General features: G+C 42.0%; 1 protein-coding gene across 1 annotated transcript in view; it reads left to right on the plus strand.

Annotated features, from left to right (window-relative positions):
• Positions 1-24,482, plus strand: part of LOC115792855 (potassium voltage-gated channel subfamily H member 8-like) — a 41,422-nt gene that overhangs the window by 12,793 nt on the left and 4,147 nt on the right. Inside the window, exons 2-13 of the mRNA XM_030747435.1 lie at positions 694-927; positions 1,024-1,155; positions 2,410-2,555; positions 3,395-3,653; positions 4,841-4,998; positions 7,090-7,297; positions 9,738-9,875; positions 9,915-10,115; positions 10,488-10,687; positions 11,528-11,777; positions 16,495-16,709; positions 21,118-21,392. Coding sequence (XP_030603295.1) covers positions 694-927; positions 1,024-1,155; positions 2,410-2,555; positions 3,395-3,653; positions 4,841-4,998; positions 7,090-7,297; positions 9,738-9,875; positions 9,915-10,115; positions 10,488-10,687; positions 11,528-11,777; positions 16,495-16,709; positions 21,118-21,392 — 2,416 coding nt within the window. The remainder of the gene's footprint in view (positions 1-693; positions 928-1,023; positions 1,156-2,409; positions 2,556-3,394; positions 3,654-4,840; positions 4,999-7,089; positions 7,298-9,737; positions 9,876-9,914; positions 10,116-10,487; positions 10,688-11,527; positions 11,778-16,494; positions 16,710-21,117; positions 21,393-24,482) is intronic.

The following is a 24,482-nucleotide window of genomic DNA, read 5'->3' on the forward strand; positions in this document are numbered from 1 at the left end:
TACGCAGAAAACAATATTAACTACAGCTCCAGGCTGACACAACGAAATTCCTGTTGTGATGTCAGTCTGACACGACTAAGCACTATTGAACGGTTAAGTAAGGTTTAATGATGCGGCATAAAATCATAGAATATGTGATTAAAAAAACAAAACAACTGAACATGCAAAAAAATATTAGAATGCAGGAGAGGTGCAGGGTGCAGAAGACGAACAAAGAAAAGGAGATGATTATTTTTTGAAGTTCATTGAAAAGCAGCGGGCAAGTTAAATTCTCCCCGAGGACAGCGCTTCAAAGTGAGAAGAAGCCTTTTAGAGCCAAACACACAGTGAGAGTGAGCACTGAATAAAAAAGACAGCCGTGAATGAAATTTTAATGTAATATCCTTTGAATAATCTTGGTGAACCTGCAGGTGCTGACCCCAAACCATGGTGCATAAATGCCACAGGATGTACAGCAAGACTCATCCTTAAAGGCACAGCTCGCAGCTTCAGCAGGTTTATGCTGTAGTTTGATAGTAATTAAGTGTTTTACTAGCATTTAATGACAAGGGAGAACATCTTGAGCTTTGTGGGTGCTTTTTTTTGGTCCTCTAACTGCTCTCCAACTTTCGTATGCTCTCACCCTCATTATGATTCTCCCTTTTCCTCCCTTGCGTCTTCCCTCCATTACATTCCCATCTTTCCTCCACTCAGACAGTAACTTCGTCCTGGGGAACGCTCAGGTCCAGTGTCTGTACCCCATTGTCTACTGCTCCGATGGTTTCTGCGAACTGACTGGCTTTGCCCGCGGCGAGCTGATGCAGAAGAGCTGCATGTGTCACTTCCTGTATGGGAGCGAGACCAGTGACCCCCTCACCGTGCAGATGCAAAAAGCTCTGGATGAACGCCGAGAGTTTAAGACTGAAATCATTCTGTACAAGAAGAGTGGTAAGACTTGATTGCTGGAACACACTGACAAATGAAATTATGTTTATTGCAATAAATCAAACTATGTTTGTATTCTGATTTCTTTTCTTTGAAAAGGTTCCAAGTTCTGGTGTCTGTTGGACATTGTTCCCATCAAGAACGAGAAGGGCGAGGTGGTTCTGTTCCTGGTCTCCCATAAGGACATCACAGAAAACAAGGACCAGGACCATGGCAATGACTCTGACATTGGTGAGATAAGCATGAAAACAAAAGTGAGGCGTCATCCACTTCCTCTCTAATTCACATGAAATGACCAAGCGTTAGGCAGACATTAAAGAGCAGCAGTCTCACAACATACTTACCTATCGCCGCTTCAAGAACTGATCAGCTGCTACGCATTTAAAAGTAAGATTAAGTAAAGTGTAAGTCACTTGAAACATACAGTAAGATTCCCATATTATTCCTTATGAGACAGGAAGTAAAGTAAAAATGACCTCTTTTGCAGTATTGTGCATGAACTTATAAAACACATAAGCGCAGTGTTTTGCGCATGAATGCACTAGCTGATATTCACTGAACAAATGCACTTTGCATCTAAAGAACATAATGCGAGCATACAATGAAGTGCACGCGCTGCACATGATGCACTGCAAATAACGCAGCTAATCAGCGTAGCCACTGCTAGCTGTTCAGGCAAAGCAGATGAACTGAACTGCTGCAGCCGTCTACCTGAAGATCTGAAGGAGTTTTATGAATGAATCGGTACAGCTTCTGACAGAAAGTCAGCCAAATCAGCAAGAATTCTGAAACACCACACTGAGTCATGGCTGAGGCATCAGCCAATCAGGAAGAGACTGATGATTGCAAGAAATCAGTACCAAAGGGCCAGACAGTGTGCAAACAGCCCCTAAACTTCCTGAGCCAGTGTGTTTTGGGTTGTCCTGCTTTCCCAAGTGGCAAACCAAGTGTTACTCTGTGGGATTTAAAGCACACAACACGATCTCCGTGTGCTACTTTGCTTGTTTTTCTGAGAAGGTCCGAAATGAGAGAAGGTCTCCAAAGTGGACACCTAAATTTCAAATGAATCTATCACCAGATAGTCCGGGTTTGTTTGCTTTGCATCAGCTTGCATAAAAGCTGATTTTCTATATGTTTGATTGAGGGATGTAAAGACATCACCAGCTCCGCAGCAACACATTCAGTGCGCTAACATGATGCACTGCAGCTGTAGGAGTAAATGTACAGTATCGCTTCACTAACCTAATGCCATCATCACCTCGCAGAGTGTGTAATACTTTACATCGCCTCATACATTTAGATTATGCCTTTCCATAACTACTGGGAACTACTTCTGTAATGTTCAAGTAAACCAGGCAGCAGTCATCCTCAAGCTTTCTCTCATTTGCCACCTGTCCCCTTTTTAGATTCAGAGTGCAGGTTAGCACGTGGAGAGTTTCTGCCACATTTGTGCTTTGTTCTCCTGTGATGCGCCCTTGTTTTCAGATGAGGAAACTGGTCTGGAGATCTGCCAGATCAGCCGCCCCCCAGGCTGTAACATGGAGCGCCGGCGCAGTCGGGCTGTCCTCTACCAGCTGTCGGGACACCTGCAGAAACAGGACAAAACCAAGAGCAAGCTGAAGATCAACAATGTGAGATGTGATGTTTTGTGTGGAGTTTAAATCATCGACAGTAAATCTCTGGAGTTTGAAAAAAAGGCGACTGGACTTCTTTAAGTTTCTTGAAGATTGAAGACGCTTTTCGGATGAGAGGTGAAACATTTTCAAGAAACTTAAAGAAGTCCAGTCACCTTTTTTCAGGCTCCAGAGACTACCATGACCTGCATGACTGAGAACCTATACAGATGGGGTTTTTGTAATTGACAAACAACTCCTGCTCCTCAGAGGATGAACCTTTTCAAATATAAATACCCCATGATGGCCTTTCGTGTACTACCCAAGTAAGGCTTTATTAAGGCGAAAAGTAGCAGTGTCATCAGCGCGCTGTTTGCTCTGCTCAACACTTTGGCCCTGTAGGGACCACTGCAGCCTCCAGGAGAGTGCTGCTGAAGAGGAAGAATATAAGGTGTCAGGATTTTACTGGCATTTACTGATTAAGGGGGTTGTCATGGTTTCAAGAGCTTTGTTTGCACTATAAATGCAAGCAAAGCGACTGTGACCTGCATTCTAATTCACAAAGATGAACACTTGTAAATTCAGGCAACCTTGAACGAGATAAAGAATGCAAAGCTGCCTTCAGCGTGCGAGGAACAGCAGGAATGTCCATTCGTTTTCAGTTTGGCCAGTTTAAGTCTCAGTCACACCAATCCAGGGGAACCATAAATTATATTTCACATCTAGAGCTAAAGATGAAATATTTAGTGGAGATGAAAAGCCCCCCATTGTTAACTTGGCAAATAGGTAATGCTAATATTGTTAATTCATGCTCATTAATTCTACTGTGTGTGTGTTTTTATGTGCACCACATCAAGAGTGTACTTGGAGCCAATGCAAACCCGGTCCCTGAGTATAAGGTGGCTGACGTCCAAAAATCCCGTTTCATCCTCCTTCACTATGGTGCGTTCAAGGCCGGCTGGGATTGGCTGATCTTGCTGGCCACTTTTTACGTGGCCATCACCGTTCCCTATAATGTTTGCTTCACTGCTGTGGAGATACGAGAGGACGGCGCCTCGGCGGCTCGAAACCCTCCGAGTGTCAGCGATATCTTGGTGGAGATACTTTTTATCATTGGTAAGCCTGCTTTAAGATGCTCCCGCTACAACATCATGCTTAAAAATAACTAGCTTTTCTATCTTAATTGGTCCATTTAGATGCACTTTGTATAACACTGCCCCACGAGTTCTTGTGATGGATATGAGCTATATGCCACTTGACGCTCCTTAACAGTTCCCACTTCCTCTCTGTGTAAACCTTTTGCCTCCCCTCTGGCAAACAGGTCCACTAAGTCAACTTAAGGAAGGCTTATTAAAGGAACCCTATTTTTTTTTTAAATGCTGGCTTGTCTTTACTTTTACAGAGACCTTCAGCTCTCTGCAGGAAACATCTGTTTAAATGAATTAAACAGGGCCAATAATATGTGCCTGAAAGTGTACATTATAAAGTATCCATATAGAACTAACACACTTTTATTTACAAAGGCCCAGATCACATATTTGTGTCGAACAGTCTACGCAACAAATAATACCCACTGTCCTCAGCCCTCAAAAAGGCCTTTCAGTCAAAAGGGGCTATTAGTGTCCATGTGACTCCACATTTCCCATCACAGCTGCACTAACCGGGTCATCCAGGCCTCTGTTTTGTTCCATTTGTAGCAAAACATGAATACAGTTTGTATTTAGGTAATCTGGGTCAGTCTGGAAGTGGAACTTGTAAGATCAGACTGCTTTAAAAGCCACCAGGAGCTCATATTAGTAACTCATGTAGGCTTCTATTCAGCTATGTCCACGGGATTTAGCTCATCTCTTTAATGCAGGTTTTTGGTGGGAGTAAACTCAGAAAATTGGTGCCAGTCTCATGTCAGTGTACAGCTACAGCCCGCAGCTGGTTAGTGTAAAGACTTTAAACAGAAGAAAACAGCGAGTCTACCCCTGTTCAAAAGTTGCATTAAAAAAGGGGGAGCTTCTTTTTTTGCCAAACAGGAAACATATGATTTGTTTAGCTGTTTGATTTACAGGTGCTGGCAGGGTTAGCTCAGTCCTGGGTTCTGACATATTTCTGCTACAGACATGACTGCAGGATCAATTTTCTCATCTGCAGTTCTTAAAAACGACAAATAAAAGTTACAGAATGGACAAATTGTTGCTTTATGTAAGAAAGTGACTTTGATTATACAGTTTAGAGAGCCCATTAGACTTTAAGGGTTGGCACACTATTACAGCATCCCAACCTTGTGATGACTTTCATGTGCTTTGTTCTAGATATTGTGTTGAACTTCCGAACAACTTATGTGAGCACATCTGGTCAGGTGGTCTACGATGCCCGATCCATATGTATTCACTACGTCACGTCCTGGCTGGCTGTGGATCTGATTGCCGCCCTGCCCTTTGACCTGCTCTATGCCTTCAATATCAGTGTGGTGAGTCTGCAGCAATGATTTTTAGTTGGCTACACAATGAATGGAGGGAAACTGCAAAAATCCTGCATGCTTTACTGTTGCATGCACTTTTGTATGTCTTTAGGTATGACTTATGTGCGTTTGTGTGTGTGTGATGTGAAGGTAGAGGCTCTCAGCGCCCTGCTAGAAGTAACAGACCTCGTTCTTTTATCAATAGAAGTCTCCTGCTGTTCAGCTCTCTTTCACCACTGATTTAATAAGACCATTAAAGAGCCTGCAAACGCACAGTGGTCACCAAGACAACAACACCTGCACTTAAACTCACAAAAACTCTAGCACAGAGCGCTTTGCATCTGAAATGGGACTAACTGACAATTTTGTCTTCTTTATTTCGTTGAACTGTTGCTCTTCCTATGCAATTTTTTTTTTTTTTTTTTGCAGCGGTAGCTACAAGGGAGGAAAACAGAGCACGTTAGCATCAGCAAGAACTCATTATTAGGTAACTGGCAATTAAGTTGATAAATGAGTACACTGAGGACAAATTACAGTTTGAGACAAGTAGATTAGCCAGATGATGCTCAGTGTAGACTCTGTCTACTGGCTCATGATGCCACACTAAAGAGAAATCTAAAGGATCACAGGATGGCGAAATTGCTCTGATTCCACAAAAAGTTCTTTAACATTAGTCTAATACTTGCTTTTTTTTTTTTACTGCTTTTTATAAAGCATTCTTTTTACTCACAACTCATGTCCACACTACTGTTCTGCTGTTTCTCAGGAATAAATATGTCTGTATTTTCAGGGGTTGCAAAAAGTTACGCAACCCCTGCTATACGGGAAAAGACTTCTGGTATTTCTTTAAAGATTCCTCAGCTTTGGCTCCAGTTATGTGATTAATCGCTTGTTCTTCTGAATAGAAAGTCAAAGTCCTGATGGGACAAGTAGAGTTCATTGTAAATTGTCAGCCATTTACCAAAACTTGCTAAATACATGCATAGAAGAAAGTGGGTGTTTTGGGAGTGTGGGGGTGGGTTGGGGAAGCTTTAAAGAGACAGGAGCCAAGTGGATGAAGTAAGCAGGTAAAAACATAAAACATATACACAAAAAAGTGTTTTATGGCTTTTTTTTAATTATAGAACTGTGAATCATGCAAACCCACTTTAGCAAAGTCCCAGAATAAAAAAAAAATGAGGTGGAAATAATCATAATAGGCTCCTGTTAAAAAAAAGGTGAAACACTGCAGTTACAGTTCCTGTGAAGCTGGATGTTATCACAGCTGCTGAGGCCTTATTTGTCTTATTTGTTTGTGTAAAGCCAGATCTGCATACAGTGTGTGATAAGCGTGGCATGGGGTTGGGGTTGGGGGGGTGGGGGTGGTATTGTTATGTGCTGCAGCTATTTGTTTTAAATAATATTTTGCAGCATTTTCACCTATGATTAGAAAAGGGGGAAGCAGAGTAATTGTATACCTGTTTATTCTTTCCTGAATATGAATCACGTCCAGGTTTCCAGAATGAATTCTTGTCTCTGTGTGGTGTAATCCATCATCAGCTCTGCTGAAACCAGGGCTGCTTCAGTGAACGGGCTACTAATTAGGCACTGAAATGAGGAAGGAATTGCACAGAATGGAAAAAATCAATAAAGTGAACATGTTTGATGAGGTAAATTTGTGCTTTAGCACATTTCAGTAAAGTATGATAACATCAGTTGGATTTTTCTCTGCCTACTGCAGCTGAATTTGTTCTAACTGTGAATTTACTCCAAGTTAAATATGGTGTCTTGGGTTATTTTAACTTAATCTGTGTTCCAAGGCTACTGAGACATTTTTTGGCTGTTTTTCCACGCCGTAAATAGGTTTGTGCACCAGGTCCCTCAGCAACATAGCTCACCATCAAGGTGACTGATTAAGACTGTCAGTGTGCACGGGTACTTCTAATTACTAACCTTCCCCAGCTCCAGATGTGAAAAGATTAAACCTGACTATTTCTATTTTAAGTCGCAGTAAATATTCTGCTCTACCTATCCAAGAGTAACTAATCCCATCCTAATGAGCTCCACTTGTCATGTTTCATGTTACAAGTGTTCACTTTCCCTCTTGTCTCTAACTCCCAGAACTTTGGCGTTCACATGCTGAAGACGGTGCGCCTGCTACGCCTTTTACGCCTCCTGCAGAAGCTGGATCGATACTCCCAGTACAGCGCTGTGGTCCTCACGCTGCTCATGTCCACGTTTGCACTGCTGGCCCACTGGATGGCCTGCGTCTGGTACTTCATCGGACGCAGCGAGATTGAAAGTAATAGTGTCACCTCCTGGGATATAGGTTTGTGTCTATGTGTGTATTACAGTTTCCTTTAAAGATTTGAGTGGATTTATTTGATGGGGAGAAAATAATCAAAACGATGGGGCTGTTGAAGGCTCTGATAGTGAAAAGGATTCAAAAATGCTGCAATTTGTCGCAATTTAAGCATTTATAACTGAAAATACACATATTGTGCTTAACACCAAGGACAAAGACCCAAACCAAGATTGTGCGTATCATTTTAACTGCTCCAGAGCAAAGCACGAAGGCACACTTTTATGTGCAGCTTGTATGTGTGTCCTTTCACTGAGAAAACACTTCTAATTATGGTGATCTGTTTCCCCTCCTACTGCGCTCACCGGTGCCAAACAACAACAATACTGCGAGGTGCATGGGGTGCTGGTGTTTATCCTGTTCAAGTGATTTAACGCAACAAAGCGGAATGAGACACGAGACTAGCGAGGAAGGATGAAGGTGAACTGTGGTCAAAAATGTATAGTTTTCTCTGCTTCATGGATGCACATGGGTCCAAATGTACACATGGGGTGAGTTAAGGTGGAGAAGTGGATCAGCCATTTATCACAGGGTTGTAATTGAGCTAGCACAAATTGCTCCCGATGAGTTGGCTTGTTCTCCACTAGTCAAGCTTAATGAGTGTTGCCTGCATGAGGTTTAAAAGCCCTCTTACCAGCTTATTTATGTACCATGACACAAGTCAGGTCCTGTGTTGCTACAACTCAGACAAAAAGCTGTGTTTTACATTAGAAATTGCCATGTTCTGATAGAGACTTAACAGGAAAGAAGAAAAGGCCGGATGTGAGGAGCATATTTTGTTTCCATCCAGACTTTCCTGTAATATTTAAAGTGGCCTTCAGCAGCAGTTCTCCAGGCTTTTTTCTGACATTGACTACTTTTCACTCAGTTTCAGTCCAGTCCTTGTATCCGACATTTTTTAGAGAAATATTTTGTTTATTTGTTAAGCTACTTAAGACTTAAAAAGGCACTTAACTCATGGGATGAATCAGTGTTGTATGTACACATAACCGACAACTTATCCAAGCACAAATTTTAAAATGTGTCTTCAGGCACTAAATAGCAGCCTGTCACAAAACACATAATTTGTTCCCATGTCTTTAGTTCAATCTACAAAAGCTGCCAATGATAACACAGTTTGACAGGCATAAAATAGCATTTTTGCACCAACAAGGTGTTTTCCAAAGAGTTATTGACTGAAAACTTGGCATATTTCAGCATGGTGGGCAGTGTGGCAGGCCTAAAAAACTATCTATAACAAATGAATAGTATCTTAAAGTCAGGTCACCAAAGCCCTGACAGGACCTGAGAGATGCATCTGGACCTTCAGTTGATCCGTTTACTGTTCACTGAAGCCTCATCAGAAATGGTCTCAGTGGAAGGGTGGCTGTCAGGAAGCCATTCAGACAGGGAGAAAAGGCTGAGGTATGCCAAATTACAAGAACTGGACTGAAAATCAGTGGCAGCAGGTCTGACAGAGTAATGGATCCAAATTTGAAGTTTCTGTCTCAAAATGTATGGACGCAGTCAGGAGAGAGGTACAATAGTGAGTATATACAGCCATTGGGAAAACACGATGGAGGCTCCGTCATGGTTTGGGGCTGCATTTCAGCCAGTGGTGTTGGAGATCTTCTAACGCAGAAACGTAACCAGGCCAGTACTTGTTAAGGGGGTTGGCATCTTCTGGGTTCTACAAAAATTAGTTCCAAAATTCAGGACAATATTGTCCCACATGTAAAGACAGGCAGACAACTGTCCAGAATTCTTAACTAAAGAACTGTTGGTAGCGTGGAACAATTATAATCTCATCACACCAACATTTTTTCAGCTTAACTCAAGAATTCTTCCTGGTAACTTGACTTTTGTCCATTTTTGTATCTATTTTGCACTGTGACTGAAATGAAAGTACGTAAAAAATTTTAACCATTGTAGGAATGTGTTATAGCAACATTGTCCACCACTGGATTGTTTTAACTGTTTTAATACCAGTTAGGGTTCTGACATTTTCTTATATTGAATCAACTTCATAGAATGAGCTCTGCTTATAAAATTCTGCTTATATAAATGATGTCCACTGCTGTGGACAAGAGTAAAAACAGCATAAAGAAAATATTAGGACTGAGTGCCTTATGATGTAATTAATTCCTAAGAGACTTTGACTTCTGGTCATGAGCTGACAAACTAGAAAATGAGACATATTATTTGCACTGTGCATAAATACAAGCTGACATTATCTGATATGCTTGCATTCAGTGTCTGCTCTGTACGCCTCCCAAATACACATACACCAAAACTGAAGGAATGACTCTACCCTTCCAGCCTTGTTACCACTGCTAATGAAGCCTTCTAGTAAAGGTCATCAAACAAACATGGATGCACTCTCATTAAACTGACAAACTCTTCTGGACTGTCCCACTTCCCCCACCAGGCTGGCTCCATGAACTGGCCAAACGCTTGGGAACGCCATACTTTATGGCACCGCTGACCTCCCTGCTGGGAGTCTCTGAATTGCCTCAAGACACTGTGACAGCAGGACTAAGCAATTACAGCCAGTGGAATGGCTCAGGTTTGGAGCCACTGAACGGGGCGAGCATGTTGGATTCAGGCCAGTGGAATGGCAGCAAGACAAGAGTGAGAGCACCGAACGGCTCAGGGATGACACTGAGCGGCGGCCCGTCTGTCAGGAGCTCCTATGTGACATCACTGTACTTCGCCCTGAGCAGTCTCACCAGCGTGGGCTTTGGCAACGTTTCAGCCAACACGGACTCCGAGAAGATCTTCTCCATCTGCACCATGCTAATTGGAGGTGGGCAAAACCTCAACGTCAAATCACTGTTAAAAAAAAATCTGTAAAACAGGAAAAGCAAGAAGCGTACTGGTAATTTTCTGCCAGTACATTATCTGTTTTTTCTGCAAATGGCAAATTCTGTAAATTCAATGTGTTTATGGGGAAAAAAATCTGGAAAAAAAAATTATCTGGAAAATTCCTTTATTTCAAAACAGTACATTGAATTTTTACAGATGTTTTTTTTTTTTTACAGTGTTGAGTAGAAAGAAAACAAAATCATGATATAAGAAAATGCTACTTTGGGCTGGTAATTCCAAGTTATTTAAAACTTAAACTGCACATTTCAACCTAGACATGCTCTTATCAGTTCTTAATCTGTCTTGTTTGCAGCATTAATGCATGCCGTGGTGTTTGGTAACGTGACCGCCATCATCCAGAGGATGTACTCACGCCGCTCCCTCTACCACACCCGCACCAAGGACTTGAAGGACTTTATTCGTGTGCACAGGTTACCCAAGGCGCTGGAGCAGCGCATGATGGAGTGTTTCCAGACGACCTGGTCTGTCAACAACGGAATTGATGTCAGTGAGGTAGGAAAGAGGACGTTTGTCTTGATATTTAATTATCTGGTTTGCTAGAGCAGTGTAGAAACCAGTGTTACCTGAAAGAGCTTAGGCACTGCTTTCCTAAAGCAAAAAAAAACAAAAAATAAACTTTTTGCAGCTATTTCAGTCAATTCTAAATGGAAAAAAATGTGAGACTGTTCCTTTAACTTTCTGATACAGACGTGTGACCTCTGTAGCTTGGATTGACCTTGTTAGCCACAGCGGGATAAAGTGGACTGAAAGTGCAAATGAGGTGACTTGTCCTCCGGGTGGACTAAAAAAAAAAAAAAAAAAGTTAATAAATAAATAAAACACGGCTCCTAGTCATTGAGAGGATTTGGGTTTTGTTTGGTTTCTATCACGCTGGAGCAGCCATCTTAATTTAACGGATTAATGGCCTCACAGACACTAAACTCACTCCTGGTGTGTTTTGCCACCAGTTGGTTTTAAATCTAGATAATCCGTTTTTAAGAAATAACATCATGGAGGACAGACACTCTTACTTTGAGGTGACTATCCACAACTTTCCCCTTCCAAAGTTTCCCCCTTTCCCACATTATAGAAGGTCAGGCTTTCCCTTTAGTGTTGAGTGAGATTGCACGAGTGAGTAAATGTGCAAAAGTATCTTAAGCCTTTAAACTTTTTGCTGGACATGCATGCATCAGCCGCTTGTGACTATGTGGGAAAGTGAAAAGGTTTTATTTGGGCTGCTACCTTCACCTTCCCACACAGTTACATTCAGAGGATGGCAAAGAAAAGAGAGAAGCCTTTAAAAGCAACAGAAGCTAAGGCAGAGACTGAGCCATATTCTTGTTCCATCTTCAGCTGCTGAAGGACTTCCCGGATGAGCTCAGGGCCGACATCGCGATGCACCTGAATAAAGAGCTGCTGCAGCTGCCCCTCTTTGAATCGGCCAGCAGGGGATGTCTGCGCTCCCTCTCTCTGATCATCAAGACCTCATTTTGCGCTCCGGGGGAGTTCCTCATCCGCCAGGGTGACGCGCTCCAGGCGATCTACTTTGTGTGCTCTGGCTCCATGGAAGTACTGAAGGACAACACTGTGCTGGCTATTTTGGGTAAAGAAAAACAAAATCATCTGAGCTAATTACACGGCTGATTATAACATCTCTGAGTCTCTATTAACTATTATAATTGGGGATGCTCATATTAAACATGACCAAAATTTAAAATGATGAGTTCAATGTACGTACGAGTTATCTCTGTGGACCAAAAAGTTCAGTTCACGAGTGTGGAAACGCTGAGTTTCAGACAGTTTTTTTTATACTCTTAACACTGACTGATGTCGCAGAGAGGGTTAATCTTGAATATGGTCATCTCTATGGTCATCCCACCTGCTGTTCAAACCTCCTGTTTGTTAGGCGCTAAAGGGGTTTTGACAGTTTTTAGATAGTGGATGAACTGAGGCACTGCACCATCACCCAGTATATAAGACAGAGAATAATTGTGAAGTGAATCATGCAAAGGTACTGTAGCATCCTAGAATAAAAATATGGAACTGGATATGGGCATAACAGGTCTCCTATAATTTTTGGTATAGTATAGTAGTAGTTTATGGCAATGCACTGCTATCAATTTATTACTGCTAATTAAATAAATAAACCATGAGAATATAGAATACAAAATAAGTAAAAACAAAAAGAACTCCATGTCATGCTGCTGAAGTTTAGCACCATGGACAGCACCGATTTTGATGGCTGAATACTATGCGTGGGAGGTCTCCAACCATCCATCCTGCTTTTGAGTGACTTTCCAAGAACCAGGTAAAGAGTATCGGTAAGTACATCAGTGCCCATGCTTCTAAGGTAAGTAAGTCTCTGAGGATCAAGCCTTGTGCTAGGCCTGCAGTTTCTAGGAGTCATTTTTCTACCTGAATCTTGAAGGTCTTTGTCTTGGACTCCAAACCATAGAAGCCCTCCTAGATTCTGGCAGCAAAGGGGCTCAAAAACCAGTGTTTATGTCAGAGTGCGAGGGCTGTGGTCACTTCTTGGTATGAGTAATGGAGTTTAGCAAACCTCAAAGAGAAAGGCACACAGTCATCATTGCGTTAAGTGCCAGATAGCCCTCGTGGGAGGTCTGCTCTCAAGCCCAGTCATCAAAACCCTGTCACCTGTCCAGTCATGGCCGTTACTGTTGCAGGGTCGCTCTTTTATGTTGCGGTGAGTATTGAAAATTGAGTGGAATTGTTCACACAAAAAGATGACCCAAAGGTGATCCAGGTGAGACAGCTTTAGCTTGCAACTAATAGTTTAGTTGAGGCTGCACAGCATTCAGAAGACAACAAGTTAAACAGGGGGAGCACTTTGGTGCACGAGTATGAAATTTAATGAGAATACGCAAATGAAATTCAACGAGTAATCAAAAGAAAAGTAAGATTGCCCATATGAAGTAATAATGTTTCAAAACGCTGGAAATTTTTATTGAGAAAAACTACTTTTAGAGTTGTGAGGGGCATATGAGATAAAGGTTGCTTAAAAGCACATGGGAAATCAACCAGGTGCCAAAGACAGGAAGAAAAAAGGGAGGATAAAGAATTGTTCTTCCTAATCTAATCTGTTTAACAAGCAAATATGTTTTGTCTGGCTTCAGTGTTGTGGACAAAGATGAAAAAGCCTGTTTAACACTAAGGTCGTTATATTAGACATTCATGATTTAATAGCCAGCTTTCATGGAGAAGAACATAATTAAGAAGAGCAGCCCAGAGCTTATAAAACTGCAGTCATATTAAACTGTCCCTGTGGGCAAACAATGAACACCCCATCAGATGGAAGATGGAGTGTGACCCAGGAATTGATGAGACAGTTTAGGGAGCACCCAGAAGCCCTAAAGCAAACCTATAAACAACATTAATGTGTGAATTGATGAATTATTTCCACTTAGCTGTGTTGGAACAAGTTGCAGACATGTTGACATCTTGTCAGACACTTTACACAATATGTAAATAATATCAGACATCCAGCTGTTGCAGCGCGAGATTAGTGTTTTGCTGGCAAGTATTTAAATGAGGGGAGAGCTGCTTGTCAGAAAACCAGAAAAAAATAGTTAAAAGAGGCTAAAAAGCTCTGACATATGGAGGATAATGTGCGGGTTCAGCACATTTCAGATTGTAGTCATTTGAACCAATTTTAATGCAGAAAAGGGAAAAGCACTGAGACAGCAGCATCACTTAAGAGCAGGAAATAGCTAACAACCTCAAACCACCACCAAGAATATTCCAGCAATTTCACCTTTAACTCGCACTACAAGCGTCTTATTAAAAAGCTGAACTCACCAACCTGCGTCAATGTCATACCGCCACAATAAGAGCCTCTCCAGAGTCTTGTCCTACAACACGTACATCGACACGCTTTCCATTCTGCACAACGTGGATAAAACAGAATAGAGAATCACAAACAGCACTGGAATCAGTTCAGGTCCACATGAAGTGGAGAGAGCAAATTAGCAACACTGTTTTTCATTTTAATGAGCTATCTGGTGTAAATAATGGAATGACTGCTGCCTACAGAGGAGAGATGGCAAACTCATTAATATGTCTGACCTGCACATGCATGTGGACATGCATAAACACGACTTGTTCTCCTCTGCACAGACAGACGCACACATGAACACACATAAAGGCACGTATTTGTTGCTTTCTTATACATATAGAGGTGCACAAAAGGTGCACAGTTTTCCTGTCTGCTCTTTCTCTCTCACACATATACACACAAATTGGTCTGGCATTGCCACTTTAGATTTACTGCTCAGGAGACGGCAGTGTGGTAAAGAGGGGAAGCAGAAGACGAAAATGCTGACCTTCTATTCCAATTCATGGCTGTTTATTTGCACCTCACAGTCTAAACATACATGTCATCCTGTCATGGCCTGTGAGTTTTGTTGTAGGCGTTCTTAGGTTTCCTTATTTCTGTAAACATTGTAAAGACTTTTGGCTTTAGGATTATTTCTTTGTTCATAGTTTTCTGATTAATCTCTGCCTTATCTTGATTTCTGTGTATTTCCATGACTGTTCTAGTAGTATGAGTTTCTTGACGTTCCAATTTCTGTTAGTGCTTAGAGTCATTGGATTCCTTACATTTTGATTAAGGCTAGCTTTCCCTGTCAAGTCTTTGCCTGGTGTTTCCCTGTTACTTCCTGTTTTATTTTGGTAGTCCTTTGTCTTTTGAACTTTGTCCTTAGTTTTACTTCCTTTGTCTAACTGTGCCTCGTCTCCCAGCTTGGGATTAGTTCAGTGTGTGTGTGTGTGTGTGTGCGTGCGTGCGTGCATGTGCGTTCTTTTGGACTTTAACCCCTTAACTGGCAGCAAAAAAATCACCTGACAAAAACTACATAACACCCTCTGGTTATTATTGGCTCTGAACAACCCATTTCATAGCCTATTAACTGGCTGCGTCTGGTCCGCCGGCCGAATGAAGTGCATTTATATGGCAGGCTAGACCCGCCCATTTTGACTGACACCTCATTCGGCCAATCATGTTAAGAAATGGGTTTCCCAGAGCCAATAATACTCAGAGGGCGTCACGTAGCTTTGTCAGGTGATTTGGTGCAGCCAGTTACATGATTGGCCGAATGACGTGTCAATAAAAATGGGAGGGTCTAGCCTGCCATATAAAAGGGACTACAAAGGGCCCGTCACCGGGCCCTTGCCAGTTAAGGGGTTAAATCAGTCAAAATAAAAGGTTCACTTTTTGTTATTCAGTCTATCTTGGAGTCTGCGTTTAGGTCCTCACCTTGCAATATGGGACACATAGTTTATTTCCTGTGGTTTGAAAGAATTATCCTACTTGTAGCATGGTAAATTGCTTTCATATTAATATTTTGGGGGGGGATTGTCCCCAATAAATCAGCTAAATACAATTAGAGCATCAAAGTAAATGGCTGTAGTGTAAAATGTGTATTTCTGTTTGATATTATGTACGGCAACATCAGAATGAGAACTTGACTCTGCAATGTGCAGCAATTAGCTAGTTTTACCTACTTTCTCAACCATTTGGTAGTTTGGTTCAGCGGTTTCCAACATAAGGATTGACGTCATAACATAAACAGATATGGACGTAGCTACTGTGATATCACTCACTGGGTTGTGCTGAAAGCCTTGAGTTTGGCGTTGTGGCCAGCCCATTTTGGTATTTCTTTGGAGCTGGATGTGACAATATTTGGGCTGGAGAGTGGAACGTTAATGCTAATACTATCTAAGCCAAGCCTTAGCCTTAGTGTAAACCTGATGCTTGCTAATTAGTGCTAGCATATGAATAAAATAATTTGAATAAATATGATAGCATATGAATAAAAGAATTTCACTCACCTGAGTTTTGTCTGTTAGTAACAATAAAACACAAAGTAAGCATGCTATCTGTCAGCTAACACATTTTTCACACCATTGAGTAAACACAGGTGTTACTAATCACATTAATTAAGGCTCACATCTAATAAAATAACTGAGTCATTAATGTTATTAGTAACACCTGTGTGTGCCTGTCATTTGATGCTGTGAAAAAGGATTAGCGCCACCAACACAGTCAGAAGGTCCTGTTCAGTTGCTCAAATTAGCTGAGGTGACACCTAGCAGATGTCTGGTGACACCCACCGGTCACTCAAAAAAAAAAAAAAAAAACTTAACAATATAAAACATAACGTGCATCTCTTTCTGTGGATGAGGGCTTATTTAACAGCATCCCCTGTCAGATATGACAAGGAGTCCTATATCAAGTGCCAGCCTACTCTTTTGGTAACACCTCCCACACATTGTTTACTATCAACTGTGTCTCTGCTTTCCAGGTCGGGGTGATTTGATTGGCTCGGACTGTCTGACACAGGAAGAAGTTATAAAGACCAATGCCTGTGTGAAGGCATTAACCTACTGTGACCTGCAGTACATCAGCCTCAAAGGGCTACGTGAGGTGCTGTGCCTCTATCCTGATTACGCTCAGAAGTTCATCACGGAAATCAGGAATGACCTGACGTACAACCTGCGGGAAGGGCACAACACTGAGGTACAGCAACTGCTGAAAGTCACTGTATCACGTTGGGTTTCATATCAAGCAGCCATTTCACCACATCAATTTTAGGTTAGATGTCAAGTTTTTGAAGCAATGATATGAGTGATCTTCAATGCAGTCAGAGGTAAGACTAAATAAACTCAAATAAGGTGCCAGTAGTGACTGGTGGTTGGAGGAGCGGATGGAGGTAAAGCACACAGATCATTCTCCACATCCACATCCAGCCAGATGGGCGATATAAGCCCTCCAGTATGCTCTGGTTTAAGAGACAGAGCAGATGCCCCCTCCAAAAAAACCCCCACTCTTCTACTAGAGGGTCCTTATGAAACAGAAAGCTCAGCACAATCCAAAATCAGAAATCCTAAACAGCAAAAACATGAATGAGGAAAAAGAGCAGAAAAGCAGAGCAGAGATAAGCAAGCAGATGTGAGGACAGAGTACAGGGAGAAGGCAGGAAGTTGGACACACAGAAAGAAGTGAACACAGGTGAAATGAATGAGGATGGAGGGTAATAGGGAGATCATTACCTGCACTAGTACTAGTGTCACCAATTCACCTATTGCATGTGTTCCTTAACCTAAGCTTATTCTCCTTCACAAGGGGCAAAAACTCTTCACTGCCTCGATCAAAAAGGTCTCTAACAGTAGCAGCTTCGTGGTGATAAGCACTCATGGTAACAATCATTCTTTATCTAAACTCGTTCAAGTGTAAAACCTGTCTCTGGCTAATAATACATTTTAAATATATTATTATATGACTATTACTGTAACTGTAGGCGTCAAATGCACCGTACGCAGTTGCCTCAAAGGCAATTTCAGGGTAACAGCCACAAAAATAGTTCGTCTGTGTCTTAGTCTCAGTTGTGCAATGACCTCCTCCACCCAAAATTTTTACTCAATGCCACAGCGATGGCTTTGCACTTGTAAAGGATTAGCCATCTGGACCGGGAGTGAGGAGGAACCCACGGTTTCTGCTTGAGATGCAGCCAGCGGATAAAGGACATGATCTAAACGTGAGGATTCAGATGCCAGGGGTTTACAGATGGATCTCAGCTGTAGTGTACGCATGAATAACCAGCTTACACTACAAATAACTAAGTCACATTTTCACTGTGAGTAAGCTTGTTAATGAGCACAGGGGCAAGAGAAACATTAAGGGGGCAAAGATAGTTTAACAAGAAAAAAATATAAATAGAACTTCTTGTAGTTCCACAGTTTGGTCCAAATTCTAAAATTAAATAATTTAAAAGATGAAATAAATTTTTAAGCCTTTACAGGATAAACGTGGTCATATTTTCAGCAGGTCAACAAGAAAAATTAAATTAGTGCAAATAGTGCATGTGCGCTCACCGGCCACTTCATTAGTTACACTTTGGTAGTAGTGGGTTGGACCCCTTTCTTGCCTCAGTTTTTTGCAGCACAGATTCAACAAGGTGCTGGAAACATTCCTCAGAGATTTTGGTCCATGTTGACATGACAGCATCACACAGTTGCTGCAGATCTGTGTGTGAATTGCCAGTGTGCACCAGATCCCAAAGGTGCTCTCTTGGATTGAGATCTGGTGACTGCCATCTGAGTGCAATGTTTAAAAAGCCAGTTTGAGATGATTTGAGCTTTGTGGCATGTTGTGTCATCCTGCTGGAAGCAGCCATGAGAAGATGGGTACACTCTGGTCATAAAGGGATGGACATGGTCAGCAATAATACTCACAAACTCTGTGGTATTTAAACTTGTTCAGTTGGTACCACAGGGCCCAAAGTATGCCAAGAAAATACCCCCCACACCATGACACCACCTCTAGCCTGATCCATTAATACAAGAAGGGAATGGAGTAAAATGAGGTGTTGTTTACTTTACAGCAGAAATTTTGGTGATCCTGTGTGAACTGTAGCTTCAGATTCTTGTTCTTAGCTGACAGGAGTGGCACCTGGTGTGATTTTTTTTTTTGCTGCATTTTCTCCCAGAGAGCCACCACTCTCTTCTTCAGATCATTCTCTGTAGACTCCAGAGAAGGCTGGATGGGAAAGTCCAAGTAGATCAGCAGTTTCTGAAGTACTCAGACCAGCCCATCTGGCTGGAAAAGTCACTTAAATCACCTTTTTTCCTCATTTTAACAATCTCTTTGAACTTCAGCAGGTTGTCCTGACCATCCCTACATGCTTAAATGTATAGAATTGCTGCCATGTGATTGGCTAATTAGATATTTGCATTAACAGGCAGTTGAAAAGGCATATCTAACAAAGTGGCCGGTGGGTGTATGTCCATAGACAATTTCCTGTAATCTGACCATAAATGTATTTGCTTGTTATCTTTTACCATGCAGATGACAGTGAACTTGGGAGAATAAAACTAAACTTGATGTTTTTTATGAATTTATAATAGACACATGTGCTTTCTTCAAAGAATGAGAACCTTGACTGACCAGTCTCTCATCTATAAACTAAATATAAAGCTATATAAAATAAATATAAAGCTTAAGTTACAGCCAGCAGCCCGATGGAGATTATCTGCTAGAATATTTTCTGGCCAGATATTCTGAGCTCTTCTCCTGGCTGCTTTTTCATATAATATACAGTGAGTGGCGTCTTCTCAGCTTGCATTTGAGTCTGAGCTGATATATAAAGTCAGACCTTAGCTGGATTCATGTGTGTGCAACGAACTTCATTTGTTTTTGCCTATTGGGTCAAAAGGTTTATATTTTACTGATACATCAAAAAGTGTGCATGTATGAAACTGTGACAGTTGTGAGGAATTCTGATGGAACCAGATATAGCATGAAAGGACAAAAATAAATCTCAAACTCATTGCACCAAACTTGTCAGCATCTTACACACACAAACCCGCATATAGGGTATATATGCACGTGCAGCGAAAGCAGCAGTGCATCCTTAACTGGGCGCAGCGTGGGGCTAAAAATAGCGCTGTCAGATGTGTGTGGGAGGGGTGGGGTCATCCCTGGCTGGATAAAAATAGAGCAATATCCAGATGGAGACGAGACGAGAAAACATCGGGATGAAGGGAAGCTGCAGGGGAAGAAGGAGGAAGAATCTTGCTGATATTTGCATTCACGTGCCAACGCACAAAGAAATACACACGCACGCACGCACACACACACACACACAGTCATGTTCACTGCACTTCAGAAGACATTTACTTCCATTCATTTCCTGGAGACTTAACATTGCCATATCCTCAGCATAAGCCAGTCTTCCCCCTAATGTGATTGTGTAAACACATTTATGCCCTCTGAGTCCACTGCAGATAGCCACACATGCTGCACTCTCACAAACTAACATAACTGTAACACAGCATATTTGTCCTTGCTGACAGATGTAGAGGGGTATTCAGGCCAGAAAACACACACACACACACACACATTATTGGCCACGTTCCAACCCATATGTCCAGTGTTCATACATGCACCCTTTCACGCAAAGATCACATACATTTTGTTTCTCCACACCTGCAAACCCAACACCAGTAACTTCCCAATTACCCTGTCGTGCCATGGCACGTGCTGCTCACATACTAACATGCGCACACACACACACACACACACACTGAAACTCCAAATAGTCCCTTCTCCGCTTAGTTCCCTCCAGGCAAACCTCTGCTAAAATTAAACCTCTGTGATCTAAAAATACCAAGCAGGCACGTGAGCCGAAGACTGGATGAAGAAGACAACAAACAGAGGAGAGGGGAGGGTGGTGGTGGTGGTGGTGGTGACAGGGGAAAAATTGAGGACAAGGGAGAATAGAGGAAGAGGAGAAAATGGGGTTGCTTGCCAGTTTTTTTAATCAGCTTTGAATTGCAGCATGAAAGAATGCAAAAAAAAAATAAATGTGCAGGAGATACAACCGGCAACCTTTAATACAGGACATCTATCGCTTACAACATGCTGAGTGCAGGAGTTAAACTTTAACAGGACACTCTGTTTAAGAATAACTTCTAAGTTTGTTCATCGCAGGATGACTGTCAGTGATTGCAGTGTTTGCCTGGTTTTGAATGAGAACGCTTCTTTGCGGGGCTGCACATAAAATGAATGGAGATGAAAGCCGTTGCAGGTGGCCGTTGTGAATGGCAAGTCTTTGAGTAACTCATCAGCTCCCCCAACTGATCAGCGAGTGATGTGACACCATTTGTGATTTCTCACTGATCCACATGTGTATCTCTTCCAGGCTTACATAATATTCTTCAAATAAAAAAAAAAGTTTTAAGATTATTGTGTGTTTGCACTTAAAAAAAAATCTAAAACACATGATCTGTGGAAATGCAGCTTAAATGAATAAACGAAAAAGAATAACCCGATTGATTAAAAGAGAAGAAGAATTGACTATTTCTTTTAGTCTTGTTGAATAATGATCACATTTTGTAACCTCCTGTTTCGATTTTTACCCCGTCAGGGAGACTGTGAGAGCAACGGAGGAATCATGAAAAAGCTTCCCTCCATTAAGGAAGATGAGGAGGGCTCAGGGTCCGAGGGCGAACACTCCCCTCTGCCCAAGATGTCATCCCTTGGCAGGCTGGGCCGCGGCCTGCGTTCCCCCCTCCGCTCCCCTCTCCGCTCCCCGCTGCTGCCGCCGAGGCCCTTCCGACCCACAAGTGATCCCGTCCGGCCCTCCAGCCTGCAGATCCCCGTTGTGAGCTTCAGCTGCCTGCAGTCGGACCTCAGCCCGCGGTAGGGAGCCATTCATTGATTTATTGACTTGGTGCTTAGCATTAGCTTCGCCTGGAGGAGTTCATTCACTGGTGAGTAATCCTCAGTGGGAATTTAGCCTCAATTGCTTGTCACTTGTGACATTATTCATAAACACAAACCATCCACAGGCTGATTTGCATGGAGTCCCCGGAGAGGTGGCAGCAGACGCTGGGCTTGGGGAATCAATTTATTTTGGCTCAGCTGTGTGAGGGTGCACACAAGCATAAATTGTGTCACTGTGTCGGTTTTACAAAAACACACGTAGGAAAAAGCAGCATTACAGCGGTAAAGAAAAAAGTCATCCATCATTTTATGATTGCTTTGAGTAAACTGGGTCCGAGGAGTGAAGCAGCACAGGCACCAACAGTGTCTCTGCCTTTTCTTCATCTTTGGAGTCTGGTGGAATGGTACTGTAGAGTGAAACATTTTGAAGCAGTCATTCAAGCGCTTTAGCACCACCATTGGATCACAGTTGGAGGTGATTTTTGGCACATGACTTTCTTAACAATTTGCACCTCGACTACATGCTTTTGGTAGTCATCAACAAGCTTCTGGCATAGTTCTGGCTGGATATTTGACCACTCTTCTTGGCAGTATTGGTAGAGTTCATTTAAATTGGTTGGTTTCCTGGCAGAGACTCGACTTTAAAGGATAGGCCACAGATTTTCAATAGTACTTTGGGAAAAACCATTCCTGAAGCTTAATGTTAGCCTGCTTTATCAATTCAAAAACCAATAAATCATTCACTCCAATATATGTTCCTTCAGCAAACTCAAAGACTACATCTTACCCCTGCTGTAAATAAAAACAGCAAAACAAACAAAAACAAAACCCTGTAATGAATCAGATCCCTAAATGGGCCCATTTGTTTAAACAGACCTCAGAGATGATGGTGGAGGTCCAGCACGCAGAGCAGTGCATCTGCACTTTAAGTCCCTTCACTGTTGCGTGAATCATCCACACAGAAAGCAACAAAAGCAGTCCGATTATATTATGTGATAAAATGTTTCCATCAGCCTGCTCTGATTTGTACCTGGTACTATGACCCTCGTGTCCCTTGCACCTCACTTCAGCAGTGGAATTTTTTTCATTATAGCGGTGGAAGGTTTATGACAGAAATCCTCAATAGAAAATCTCTTAATTTCCATGAAGGAGGCCAATAGGGATGCTTCCATAGAGGCCATTCAAGGCTGGATTAGACATACCAGGGTATATTTCCCATGCTCTCTAAAATCCTTTGTGATGTTGATGGAATTTTGTGGTTGGATCCAGACCACAGAAAGGATGGTGATGCACCCCAGCTGTCATTAGAGCCACAGTACGGAATTACATTTGTGCATTTTATGTATTCGTGCCTTTATTTTCAAAATGCTTCTGTTCATTTCATGCAGTTTTCTTAAAATAAAGGTCTGTAAAATTTCCCACCTTTCTTTTGTCTTGCAAAGTTCAAAATTATGCAGATTCTCAAAATACAAATTTAAGGATATTTTAGGTTGGATTTTAGCATCTAAGAGGAAAGAAATCTCATTTGTATAAAGGCAAATTCTGATTTTTAGACTGATTTAAGAAACTGTAGCTTCCATATAGTGGAGTCCTTATCCCAGAATAAAATCACGCAACCTGTGTGTGTGTGTGTGTGTGTGTGTGTGTGTGTGTGTGTGTGTGTGTGTGTGTGTGTGTGTGTGTGTGTGTGTGCGCGTATGTTTATAATACCTTGTGGGGACAATTTTCCTGACATATACTATGTTGTGGGGACCAATTGCTCCTTGTGGGGACTGGAACCTTGTCCCCACAAGGGGAAACCCTGTTTTTGGGTCAGGGGTCAGAGTTAGGGCTAAGGTATGAATTGAGTTTAGGTTAGGGTTAGGGTTAGGTATGTGATGGTTAGGGTTAGGAAAAGGGTAAAGGTAAGGTTTAGGCTGTAGAAATGAATGGAAGTCACTGGAAATTCCCCACAAAGATAGCAAAACACACTTGTGTGTGTGTGTGTGTGTGTGTGTGTGTGTGTGTGTGTGTGTGTGTGTGTGTGTGTGTGTGTGTGTGTGTGTGTGTGTGCGCGCTCTTTGTTTTAGGAGGAACTCTCCATCTTTTGATGTGTACATACTCTATCTAATATTATGCTTCAGCTGAGAGAAGTCGCCAGTAAAGCACAAGCCTCTCCTCAGGGGCAGATGTACACTTTGTTCTGCAGAGTGATGTGATTGGTGGATGCAGTTTGGTAGATAAAGAATAGTTCTTATTCGAAACTGCTCGCAACAACGTTGACTTTTTTTTTTTTTTTGAGTAAGTGGGTCATGATTTGTGAAAGGAGACACCGCTGCTGAGTTTTTTTGAAGTTTTGCTTTTTCATCCTTTCAGTGCAGGCCAAGAGCTGTTTAGTTTAATTATATTCAAGAGAAAGCAGACGTCTCTACAGCTGATATCTCCCAAACTGGGAAACTCACCAAAATTAGATGAATAAATAACACGACAGGCTTAGAGGAAGAACATGGTAATTGGATTTTTGGGGGGGGGGGGGGGGGGGGGGGGGGGGGGCTGTCTGGTAATACTATGGGACGCCCCATTTCGGAGACGTGTCAACTTGTCATGTCCAGTGTAATTTGCACTGAATGACTTCAGAGGGTTCATTATTTCTTTTTAAATCTTGACTGAAATGGGCGCTGCCAATCTTCTGACCATTCCTCACAAAAGCTGTCAGATGGATTTTTGGTTTTTAGGAAGGACGACGCTGCCGAACAGGAAGTGAGATCGTATCTAAGCAGCCGTCACAAGCTTGATGTGCGGACTCGTCCCTCTTACCTGCCGTTCATAAAAAAGGCATCTCGATTATATCGCGTTGACAGGGTGACTGCCTTTCATGTTTTCTTGTTACATTATGTCCGCACAAAGTAAAATCTGGTTTTGATTCAATCCATTCTCTCAAAAATACCTCGAAACAATCCATGGTTTAAAACAAAAAAAAGTGTCACCTCATACCTCATTTTGCTAAAAATTCCACAGTGTAACAGTACTTTCCTCCCTCCTGAGATAATAGGCATGCACATTAGAGTTATGTAATACTACATCTGT

Source organism: Archocentrus centrarchus, chromosome 2, assembly GCF_007364275.1.
Source record: "Archocentrus centrarchus isolate MPI-CPG fArcCen1 chromosome 2, fArcCen1, whole genome shotgun sequence".
NCBI lineage: Eukaryota > Metazoa > Chordata > Actinopteri > Cichliformes > Cichlidae > Archocentrus > Archocentrus centrarchus.